Genomic DNA, 12,715 nt, shown 5'->3' with positions numbered 1-12,715 from the left:
TGGTAATACCCTCCCAGCCTAAGTATACAAGTACAAATTAAAATCCTTTCAGCAAAATACAGATTTGAACTCCTTCCAGCCAAATGCACATTTGCAAATAAGAAAACAAACATAAGTCTAACTCGCCTTATCTACCTAGTACTCACTATTCTGAACTTATAAGAGCTTGTATCGGAGAGATTGGAGGGAAACCTGGCTGCATGTCTGGTCACTCTCAGAACCCAGAGAGAACAAAAACCAAAAACTAACAGCACACACAGAAACTTTCTCAAGATTTGAAAGTATCCTGTCCCCTGATTGGTTCTCTGATCAGGTGACAGCCAAGCTCACTGAACTTGTTAACCCTTTACAGTCAAAAGAGATATAAAGTACTTCTGTGCTATTAACTTCTACTATCTGTTTCTGACACCAGCATACTTAGTAGGAAGCTGTCTAAGCTAGCCAATGGGAGATGCCAACAACAGGGGTGTGTGCAAAGCCCCAGAGCCGTAACAAGGAATTTTTGCGCTCGAAGCAAGGGCTGGGTCCGGGCTCTTCGGCGGCAGGTCCCTGAGTCCCTGTTGAAGGGAAGAATCTGCCACCGAATTGCCGCCACCGTTTCCTTCATTCTTTGGCAGCAATTCAGCAGCGGGTCCCTGAGTCCCTGTCAGAGAGAAGGACCTGCTGCCAAATTGCCGCCAAAGAATGAATGAAGCGGTGGTGGCAATTCGGCAGCAGGTCCTTCTCTCTGACAGGAACTCAGGGACCCGCCGCTGAATTGCCGCCGAAGAAATGGCAGCGGTAGAGCTGCTACTGAAGTGCCGCTGATTGCAGCAGAGCTGCGCCCCTCTGCTTTGCGCACCCAAGGCAAGTGCCTCACTGGCCTCGTCCTTGTTACAGCACTGCAAAGCCCTAACCCTCTCTCTCAGAGGTAGGCGCCTCCCTGCAGCTAGGACTTGGGCACCTATCTTTGTTAGCAATTCATAAACAGGGAACTCTTCTCCTGGAGTCAGGTGACTTTTTCAGGCATTTTCTTTTGAGAATGAGTTAGGCAGGTGCCTAACTACATACAAATGGCTAGATGAGGAGGTGCTGCTGCTGCTGCCTGCTTTATAACTTAGCCAAGTGGTTAGAGCACTCTAACTCAGGTGACCCAGGTTCAATTTCCTTGTCTGTCTGATGAGGGGAAAGGATTGGAAAAGGAGTCTCCCACTTCTCAGGAGAGTGGCCAAACCATTGAGCTCTGGGATATTCCGATGGGGGCTCCCGAAACCTTTCCTGTAGAAGCTGTTCCGCTGTAGATTAAATAGTTAAATAGTTGGACCAGAGAGAGACAGACTAACTCTGTAGCCTAGTGGTTAGAGCATCCACATGGGAGACCCAGGGTTCTGTCCTGCTGCTCCAGTGACTCTGTTTATCCACAGGGAAATTGCTTCAGCAGGAGAGATTGCGGGAGTTCCACTTCAGATTATCCAATAGCTCAGTGTTTAGAATAGTCTCTTGAGAGATGGGAAACCCTCCCACCCTGTTTAAACCCTTTCTTTCCCTCAGGCAGAGGGGAGAGTTGAGTATGGGTCTCCCCCACCCTGGGTGGGTTCTCTAGCCATTGAGCCAAAAGTTAGAAAGTGGGTGGTGGCAGCACTGTCACCTTCTCCTCTGGCTGGCTTTGGAATGTGACCTGAGCCGGTGGGCAGCATCTGAGCACGCCTACCAGCTTGGGCCCCTCACACAAGATAAATGGGCAAATGTGGTTAGTGAATCACTCTGGGTCTTAGGTGGGAGATAGGCACCTGGATACTTAGAGTGAGGCAGCAGTGCTCATGGTCAGAGGCAGAAACATAGGTGCCACAGGAGGTTAGACCCCTACAGAGTAGGGGTGGGAGTTTTGTGAATCTCAGTGGAGCCAAACCTGGGATTTAAGTGCTTAAGATTTAGGCACCTAAGTGTGGGGTTTAGGCAGCTGAGTAACTTTGTGAATCCTATCCTGTGTCTCTGACCTGTTCCAGGAGTTCTCGCTGGATATTCTGGTAGTCTCGGGTGACACTATTTTATGCGTTAAAATAGAAATTGATGAGAGACCCCACAGTGGTTTGTACTGCTAAAACTGCTTCAATTATTCCACAGATATTTTGGGTCCAGTGTTCAACAGATCTCCATATTGTGCTCACAGAAAACTTGCAAGTATACCCATGTATGTGCATAAAACTCAAACCTGTGTTTGTGCATGTTCGTATTTAATTATGTGCCTTACTACTCAATTTGTCTCTATGCATAGACCAAAAGACAAGCTGGCCTCAAGTCTTTACCAGATTTAATATTCTAATGCTAATGCTTTTTTTTCCATTTTGTCTATTTCAGCAGTTCCCGAAGGAATTTCAGAAAGTAGGGATGGCATCAGAAGACTTATTTCCACCGACTCAGTCCCAGACGCCTAGATTTCAGGGCGTTAGTTTTGGTAAAAAAATGTTTTGATTAAAAAAATAAACAAATAAACACCATATGTGAATTTTGTGTAATGCTTAACAACTGCAAGAAGGGGTTGTTGTGCTCGAAGGATGACATTCGCAGTACAGCGCTTATGAATTATGTATACGGGAGAGGATAGAGTGAAGGGTGCCAAAGTAATGCACATTTTTAATTTCCTGAGTTTGAATCACAAGCTTAATGTTCCACTAAAACAGCTTTTTGGACTGAATTTTACATGGTGGTGTTTTAAAAGGTGTCAGAATATTATTTTTTTCCCTTTCATCTTTTATAGACTATGACACTGATAATCAAAAGAGGACTCCTTTTACAATTGTGGACTGCAAGCCATTTCTTTACAGAGACATTGAGTGTAGGGCCAAAGAAGAGGTATGTGTTTGTGTCAGGTTTAATTGTCAGAGCCCATGCTAAGTCTAGGTATGTTATTAATTTAAAGTACTTTACCTATAACTGTCAAGTTCCTCTGTTTAGGGGGAAAGGAACTCATTTCACCAAACAAAACAAAGTGGTGAAAAGTCTGCAGATAAATATCCCCAGCTCCCCAGTTTAGTACAATGTGTTAAAAACTTTTATGGTGGTAAATACTGCATTTTAAATTTCTTTTAGCTGATGCTGGATGTGTATATATAATATTCCTGCAGTAGTTTCTCACAGGAAGTACATGCTTTCAAAAGAATGAAAAAATCAGGCTGCCCCAGATATAGTCATCCAGTAGCATATTTCTAGAACATTCAGCCTAAGAGCTGAGGTATGGTTTAGTGGGTGAGGCACAGAACTCAGGGTAAAGTATTCTGAGTTGTAGTCCTGACTTTACCGTAGACTTTCTGTGTGACTTTGAGTAAGTCACATAATAGCTCTGTGCCTCAGTTTCCTCATCTGTAAAATGGGATTCATAATAGTTTCTTCCCATACTGTTTTATTGTATGGCTAAATTTATTAATATTTGCAAAATAATCTGAGGTTCACTCAGATACGAGGAGACTTTGGAAGTCCTGAGAATTGTTTTTTATTAGTGAGTTTTGTTGAATGGTACTTTTAAGCTTGTGTCCTAACTGCAAAGGTATTGTAGGTCACTGACCCATCAGGGCTGACCATAGCCTTTGAGCTCATCTGAATTCAGAAATTGCATTGATTTAACTGAACTTGTTTCTAAATTTCTGGAACTAATCCAGAGAACAAATGCAAATTTGTTATACACTCTTGGACTTCACATTATTTCAGGCCAGTTAGGTTTTGTGTAAAACGTACTTTCTCAGTGTAAAATATTTTTGTCATAACTTCACAAAAGTAAAAATGATGGAACTCTGTGCCCCCTTCCCATTATGCCCAGAAACTTTGCATGCTTCAGACCCAGCAGAATAGAAAATGAAACATCTCCCTCAGGCTAGCATTCCAAAGCCACTCCTCATTGCCAAGTTGTCTCATTCAATTTTTTTGTTGGTCCCCCAGCTCCCTACTGATTTAGATCCCAATCAGGGCCAGCTCCAGGCACCAGCATTCCAAGCAGGTGCTTGAGGCGGCAGTCTGCAAGGGACGGCAGTCCATGGGTTTTTGCCCCCAAGCAGTGTGTCGAATTGCCACCACGGACGGCGGGGGCAGTCCATGTGCTGTTAGGGCAGCACACGTGTTTCCACGGCAGTGACAATTTGGTGGCAGCTTCTGTGTTCAGCTATCCGCAGCAGCGCAGATTTGTCTTCCGGCTGAAGACAGGAGCTGCCACCGAATTGCCGCCGCCACAGAAACGCACGTGCCGCCCTAACGGCACACGGACTGCCCCTGCCGTCCGCGGCGGCAATTTGGCATGCTGCTTGGGGCATCGAAAACAGTAGAGCCAGCCCTGATCCTGATTCAGCAAGGAACTTAAGCATGTGCCTAACTTTAAACATGTGAGTAGTCATAAGAACAACCATACTGGGTCAGACCAATGGTCCATCTAGGCCAGGATCCTGTCTTCCGACAGTGGCCAAGGCCAGGTGCTCCAGAGGGAATGAGCAGAACAGGTAATCATCAAGTGATCCATCCCTGTCACCCATTACCAGATTCTGGAAAATAGAGGCTAGGGACGCTTCAGTTTAGATAATGTTTTTGCATGTCTCAAGGCATGTCTATACTGCCCCGCAGTTTGGACTAAGTGGGTGCAAATAGCAGTGCGCACCAAAGTGCTGCGCTGTAACTGCCCTGTGTTTACACTGCAGGTGCAAACTTCCTGCATTAGTGTGAACTCGGGACCTATAAGTTTATATTTGCAGAGTCCACACAGGGGTGTTACAGTGCAGCACTTTGTTGCACACTGCTGTTCACACTCATTTAGTTAGACCTGTGCGCAGTGTAGACGTGCCCTGATCAGTGAAGTCAATGGGAGTACTTATGTGCTTAAGTATCTTGTTGAATCAGGGCTTTTGTGATGTCCTGGTTGCCAGTGATCTACCCAGCACAGAATTATAGTTCAAGCTGTTTAACTCCCAGCAACAGATGGTACTTTAGTTGCTTCTCAGCTAGACCTTATAACCTTCTCTGGCTGTTCTTAAGAATATGAGGGCTTCAAAAGATTTTAAAAATCCAAACCCAAAAGCTGACCCTAAATAGCTAACACAGAAAACAAAGAAACACATACACACATACACACATATACAACTCTTGTGTTTTACTATGTATTAGCTATATAATATTCTAATCAAAGGCCAAAAGAGTTGTTAGGAGTACATACTATATAATATACGTACTGTAGTGTGTAATCTTGCACTGATGAAATGACCAGTTCTTCATCTCTAATTTCTGTTTCTAATAATAAATAAATTAAATAACTTAAAGAAATTTATGAAAGCTTATTCTTTTAGTGACTTTTATGCAATGTACTTTAAAGATGAATTCACATAGCATCTTAGTTTATATATCTAATACAAACTATATGTGTATGAATATTCATAGACACTCCGGTCTTCTGAACTGTTTCAGCAAATGGAAAGAGTGCTTGTATATTCAGGGCCATTACTGTGTCCAAGCTAAGGGCCAAATTCTACCACCCTTACTCACACCGAGTATCTTCCTCTACCTGTATTGTAGTCCCATTAAGACCAATGGGACTACTTGCAGACTAAGGCCACAAGCCTGCAGAGTTACACATGTGCTAGACTTTACCACCATGAGTGGTTCCATTGAAATCAATAGAGCAACTCATAGTAGTAAAGTTAAACACATGCATAAATCTTTACAGGACTTGGTAATAAATGGAATATGGGTGGCAGAATAGGGCCCTGAGATATTATTTATACAGTGCCGTAGATGTATGGTATTTTACAGAAAGGTAAGTTCCTACCCGAAGAGCTCATAGTGTCATTAATAAACACACTTATCTGAAAATCTGTAAATGCAGGATAAAATAGCTCAACAGAATTTGAAGGTCCATGAAAAGAGCACATTTTCCTCACGAGCAAAGTCTCGAGACTCTGTGAAAAAGATGGACTCAGTCATTGAAAGAGAGACCCGGGCTACAGTAGATAAAGTGTTTATTACTTCTAGTCCCAACTGGGCTCTTACTTTTGCAAAATGTGAGTACACTCTTTCAGCTTTACATTTTGTTATACACATGTCAGAGTTGCTTACCTTGACACAGATTTGGTCATTTAGGACCAGATTCTGTAATTGGATCCCTGTAACTGGACCGCTGCACCTGCATAGAACCCCATTGATTTCAGTGGCACTCCATAAAGGCAAAGGGATTTGGTTGCAGGATCTGACTGTTCGGCATGCAGGTCAGTTTTCAGGATACTCAGGACAAGGATTTAGACTTGCATCCAAATTTTGAAGAGAGTGCAAATGTTTGCATCCCCATCTCACCACCACCACCACAGTCTGTTACTAATACAGTGGTGCCCAAACTTCCCCCCGCTTACCAGTAACAGAATCTGTTTGTGTCTCGTCCCCCACTTCCATTTATGCACAGTCATGGCTTCCTCAGCAGAAGAGCTTGGGCTGAAGGCAGATCTGGGGGCTGAACTGGGGATGGGGCTAGAGGCAGAGCTGGCCTGGGGGCAGAGAGGAAATGAGGGCAGAGCTGGGCTGGGGGTGGAGCAGGGGGCAGAGTGGAGCTGTAACTGGGTCGGAGCTGGGCTGGAGGCAGAGAGGGAATGAGGGCAGAGCTGGGCTGGGGGTGGAGCAGGGGGAAGAGTGCAGCTGTGGCTAGGTCAGAGCTGGGCTGGGGGCAAAGTGGGGCTAGGTGGCACTCATTCCCCATCCCCTTTGGGAGCTGACCTGGGTCCTGCCACATCCCCCCCAATGTTTCTCTGTGCCCCTTGAGGGGGCACGCCCCACAGTTTGGGGACCACTGTACTAAGAATTAGTCTGCTGCAAAAAGCAGTTCCTTTATGTATTGTGCTGTTTTCAGCATTAGAGCATTGGGAAGTCTAGTGAATTAATTCTTTGAAACTAATCCCAGTAAGACTTCTTATGATGTCATTTTTTTGCTTATCAAATTAAATAAGATATAAAAATGTATTGTAAATCTTTGAATGCAAATGTAATTTATGGGATCTTTTACCATGGAATTTGGAGGAATAATAGTAACATCATCAGATTAATTTTAACAACATTTAAATTTTCTTAAAAGGTTGCCAAAGTGACAAACAGTCTTTAACAGATTATATCAAGGAACAGAAGGAGTTGTTTCTGCTGCAGGTACCCTAAAATGTTGTTGATCTTATGGCTGATGTTTTCTGAAAAATGTAGTTATAAATGCACATTAAGTGAAATAAAAATTGTGCAAGTAACGAGATTAGAATATTTCTGTTTATCTCTAAGTCTGAATTTTTGTGATGGTAAGAGGCACCTTGACCTGAGGTTCCACACTAGTCTGCATGTCTAACCCTGCAAACACAGTAAGATTACTCAATGTCATCTAAGTCACTGGAACTACTCGTGTGAGTAAAACTAACTCGCATATTTAAGTATTTAAAGGATTTGGCCCTGAATTTGGTAAAAAAGTTGAGTAAGGCTCACATTCATCATAATAAAAGTGTATGGATGGGTAGCTTTTTTTTTCTACAATTACCAATTCTGTGACAAGTCAGGCCTTACTTGGAAGTTTTGCCAAATTGATATCAGTGGAGACAGAAATTCTCAGTATATCTGAAGACCAGATATATCACAGACAACAGTGCAGGTTTTTCCATACTATTAACTTTTAACTTATGTTCAGGCTGCATGCCTCCAGCAGGACTGCAGCTCTGTCCCCTGGGCTGGCGACCAGCACAGAATCATTTTGCCAGCTTTGTACTGCCCGAGGAACTCCCTTACACTGAGGATAGTCCCTCGGGAAAGCTCTGTTACCTCTAAGGTCTCGTTCTGTTGCCGAAAAACAGCATAAAGGGGCCCTAGGACAACAGAGAGTCAGGCTTGGTATATGTAGTGTGAGTGAAAAATGTAACTATCGGATTCTTGGTTTTGTATTTCTTGACATTGTGTTTAAATCCGTAAACTTAGCATTGAAATAATATATTTTGACCATTAATTCTTTGGGTCATTATCCTTGTCTGAATTAGGGCAATTATTCGTATCTCTTTGAGCATGTCTTGCTAAGTTTATTTTGCTCCCTGAAATGATGAAATACAAATGCAAAATACATTTGGACAGCATTTTGTACATAATATTTCCCCACTCTGTTTTCCTAGTACACAGTAAAAGTGAAAAAACAAACTATAAAGAAGCTGGAGAAATTAGCAATGCAAGCCGAGAAAGAGGCCAGCTCTGCTGAAGCAAAGCTAGAAGACGATACAATTGCATTTGAGGAATTTCTGAAAGAAAACGACCGAAGTTCTGCAGATGCACTTAAAATGTTAGAATCGCTATTACAGTTAATGTTTGTTTTAATTTTTGATCTACCAAAAACCGTACACTTACATCTCTGTAATATTTCCATGTTACTTTTTAGTGCAGCCCAAGAAACAAAATCTAAAATGGAAATGGCAGCAGATGTAAAGTCTGCTATTAATGAACTCTTCGCTGTTAAAAGGTGAGATTTTTATGTTACAAATGTACTCCTCTTTTTATGGTAACAGTGGCACAGATTCTTCTCTTCTGAAGAACACTCTGGGGGGAACTAATCTTTGAGGTTCACCCACGGCCACATTGAGCTGTTCTGTAGGTGCACAGTTTGGGCCTATCCCCGACACCCGTTGATCCCCATGAAGTGAGTTAAGTGCAGAAGTGTTGGCTTCCTGCCGTCAGTTTCGGGAAGCTTCACAGTAAATGTTAGAGAGTGCTGACAAAAGGATAAATAGAGGGTTTTGAGAGAAGTGAAGGAAGATATACATATATATCAAAGTATTCTGAGTACTTGGTGAGCAAGTTATTTCTATGTGCTATTAAAGCCTGTAATATGCATTCTATTTGCTTGAATATAGGCTAGTTTTTCTCACTTTCTCAATGCCTGTCTAGATTACCAGGTTTTTTTCTGGTAAATTCTTTCTTTCTCTTTCACGCATATAGCTTGTTGTGACTCTGTGTGTCCAAGGTGTTTACTCAAGATTAATTAGTGGTCCTGAGGGAGAAAGAGGATAGAAAAGCAAATATGAAGAGAGATTGTCATAAAGCATAAGTCCCAATTCTGAACCTTAGCGTCCAAAATGTGGGTGCCTGCATGAAACCTCCAAGCTTAATTACCAGCTTAGATCTGATAGCGCTGCCACCAGCCAGGAATTCCAGTGCCTGGCTCACTCTGGTCTCCCCAAAACCTTCCCTGGGGGACCCCCAAGACTCAGATGCCCTGAGTCTCACAACAAAGGAAATAACCCCCCCCCTTGTCTCCTCGTTACTTTCCTCCCAGGCTTCCCCTCCCTGGATGGCCCTGGAGATCACCCTGTTTCAATTCTTGAAACAAACCAGAGAGATCAGGTTTCTCTCACCCTCACTCAGAGTCCCTGCAAATAGAGAGCAACAGACACAGAACAAAGGACCCACACCCAAAAACTTCCCTCCCTTGAGATTTGAAAAATCCGGTTTCCTGATTGGTCCTCTGGTCAGGTGTTGTTCCCTGTTCTTAACCCTTTACAGGTAAAAGAGACATTAACCCTTAGCTATCTGTTTATGACAGAGATGTCTGCCTAGAATATTCTGCAAGAAAAGCTATCCGCCCTAAGCATTCTGTGCATCGAAAGTGACAAACTCCAAAGCTTATCATTTGAGGGCATCAGTAATGACTTTGCTCTCCAAAAATCAGGAAATAAAATGTTTTAAATTTCAGTGTTACAATTAATGTGATGTGCAGACAGACGTACTCAGGTTGTACCGCTGCCTTTAAGTAAGCTGGTCTGTGTAACTGTAACTGTGTTTGTGTTGCTGTAGGTATAAAGTTTTCATATCTACTAATTAAGAAATCATAGATGAAAATACATTAATTTGAAACTATTTTATAATTCAGACAGGCATATTGCAAGATGTGTTTTAGTTAATTAATATTCTATTTTTACAACTTCGCCTTTGCATATATGCAAATATAAAGCTTTTGTGTTTATATGTTCAATGTCCTTTCTGTGAAAATAATCAATTAATTTTTTTTTATGGTATGGGGCCTCTTACATTGGACATAGTTTAGGGCCTCAGAATGTCATAATCTGGCCCTGTCTTCAGATCTCAAAGTTGCTACAGGTAATATGTTAAAAAACTGCACCAGATGGCATGCTTAGCATCTGGGAAGCTATTCACAGAAGTCCCTAGTGGCATGGGGGAAAAAATATCTGTACCTCATCCGAGGAAGATTTTCAAAGTAAGTTTCCATTCCTTTGCAGAGGTGTCCTTCAGTAGGAAGTTGCTACTGGGTTAGTTCCCACCTAATTCCTTGCTTTATATGAGAGTAACTTCCTTTCCTGCCTATTATTCTACTATAATAATAATTAAAACACTCATCCCCCTACACTTCTGTGATTCAATTCTTACTGCTTCCCATTATTGATGAATTAGGAGAGAAGCTTTGCAAGAGAATGAGAAATTTCTTATCCTAATAGTGTTCTTTCTGCTAGGACCTTGTCTCCTCATTCAACTCACTTGGTAGTCTGGTAAATAACCAGAATACAAACAACTTTTTCTCAAAAAGGAGATTTAGACATATAGAATCATAGAACTAGAAGGGACTTCGAGAGGTCAACGAGTCCAGCCCCCTGCACTTGTGTTAGGACTAAGTATTACCTAGATCATTCCTGACAGGTGTTTGTCTAACCTGTTCTTAAAAATCTCCAATGATGGAGATTCCACAACCTCCCTAGGCAATTTATTCCACTGCTTAACCACTCTGACAGTTAGTAAGTTTTTCCTAATGTCCAGCCTAAACCTCTCTTGCTTCAATTTAAGTCCATTGGTTCTTGTCCTTTCCTCAGAGGTTAAAAAAAACAAATTTTCTTACTCTTCCTTGTAAAAACCTTTTACATACTTGAAAACTGTTATCATATCTTCTTCTCTTTTCCAGACTTCTTCTCTTTTCCAGACTAAACAAACCCAGTTTTTTCAATCTTCCCTCATACGTCGTGTTTTCTAGATCTTTACTCATTTTTGTTGCTCTTCTCTGGACTCTCCAATTTTGTCGACATCCTTCCTGAAATGTAGCGCCCAGAACTGGACACAATACTCCGGTTGACGCCTAATCAGCACAGAGTAGAGCGGAAGAATTACTTCTTGTGTCTTGCTTACAACACTACTGCTAATACATCCAAGAAGGATGTTTGTTTTTTGCAACAGTGTTAAACTGTTGGACTCATATTTAGCTTGTGATCCACTATGACCCTAGATCCCTTTCCGCAGTGCTCCTTCCTCACAGTCATTTCCCATTTTGTATGTGTGCAACTGAATTGTTCCTTCCTAACAGAGTACTTTTGCATTTGTCCTTATTGAATTTTCATCCTTTTTAACTTTCAGATCCCCTTTCTCCAGTTTGTCCAGATCATTTTGAACTTTAATCCTTGTGACGTTGCACCTTACATGATTTTATGAAAATATGCTATTAAGTGTGAATATAAGGTAACTGGAATATGCTTCATGCAAAAGGTCTCTTGTAAGGTATCATTACAAAGCTTATAATCTACTGAATGTGGTCATCCTGTTTGTATGAATGTATCATTCTTGTATCTGAAACTAGAAATATGAAATATAACTCTGAGGTCCTATTATAATTATGCAAAGTTTAGGCTATTAATGGTAGTTTGGAATCTTGATGGCTCCCATTAACCAGAATAATTGACTATAGATGGCTCTGTTTTACTTGTAAATCTTTCTGTATAGTGTGTGCTGGCAAGTGGGTAATAAAGTCTTACAGTGACATGATCCTGTCACCTGAGCTGGAATCCATCTTTAACCTGGTGATTTTTCATTTAGAAGGAGGGGTGGGAACGCAGAAAGGAACAAAAGATTCCCACCTTATGCAAAAGATATATAAGTGGGTGGAACAGAACAATGGGGACTGCAGTCATGAGAAATCCCCTAGCTACCACCTGAGCTGGAACAAGAGCTGTACTGGGGAAAGGATTGTGCCCAGACTAGGAAGGCATCCAGTCTATGAAAGAAACTTATTGAAACATCTCTGAGGGTGAGATTTTGTCTGTATTCAGTTTTATTACTGTATCAGGCTTAGATTTGTGTGTTTTGTTTTATTTTACTTGGTAATTCACTTCGTTCTGTCTGTCATTACTTGGAACCACTTAAATCCTACTTTTTGTATTTTATAAAATCACTTTTTACTTATAAATTAACCCAGAGTATGTATTAATACCTGGGGAGGGGGGCAGGAAACAGCTGTGCATGTCTCTCTATCGGTGTTACAGAGGGTGAACAATTTCTGAGTTTACCCTGCATAAGCTTTATACATAGTAAAATGGATTTATTTGGGGTTTGGACCCCATTGGGAATTGGGCATCTGAGTGTTAGAGACAGGAACACTTCTTAAGTTGCTATCACTTAAGCTTGCCGTTTGTGGGACGTGGTTCAGACCTGGGTCTGTGTTTGTGGCCGATAAGCATGTCTGACACAACCAGGCAGGGCTCTGGAGTCCCAAGCTAGAAGGGAAAGCAGGGGCAGAAGTAGTCTTGGCACATAAGTTGGCAGCCCCAAGGGGGGGTTCTGTGATCCAACCCATCACAATCCTATTCTTCAAAGCACTTGCAACCCTCCCAGTTTGGTATCGTCTGCAAACTTTAGATGTGTACTCTGTATGCCATCTAAATCACTGATGAAGATATTGAATAGAACCGGACTCAGAGCTGATCCCTGTGGG

At 42.0% G+C, this 12,715-nt stretch overlaps 1 protein-coding gene across 1 annotated transcript in view; it reads left to right on the top strand.

Moving 5' to 3' along the window:
• Positions 1–2,367: 2,367 nt before the first annotated feature.
• CCDC38 (coiled-coil domain containing 38) overlaps positions 2,368–12,715 on the top strand; it is a 54,557-nt gene continuing 44,209 nt past the window's right edge. The window contains 6 exon segments of the mRNA XM_075060746.1: positions 2,368–2,434; positions 2,738–2,832; positions 5,837–6,011; positions 7,070–7,137; positions 8,130–8,293; positions 8,390–8,470. Of these exon segments, the coding sequence (XP_074916847.1) occupies positions 2,368–2,434; positions 2,738–2,832; positions 5,837–6,011; positions 7,070–7,137; positions 8,130–8,293; positions 8,390–8,470 (650 nt within the window).

This window comes from Chelonoidis abingdonii, chromosome 1 (genome assembly GCF_003597395.2).
Source record: "Chelonoidis abingdonii isolate Lonesome George chromosome 1, CheloAbing_2.0, whole genome shotgun sequence".
NCBI lineage: Eukaryota > Metazoa > Chordata > Testudines > Testudinidae > Chelonoidis > Chelonoidis abingdonii.
This window is presented reverse-complemented; position numbering and strand designations above follow the sequence as displayed.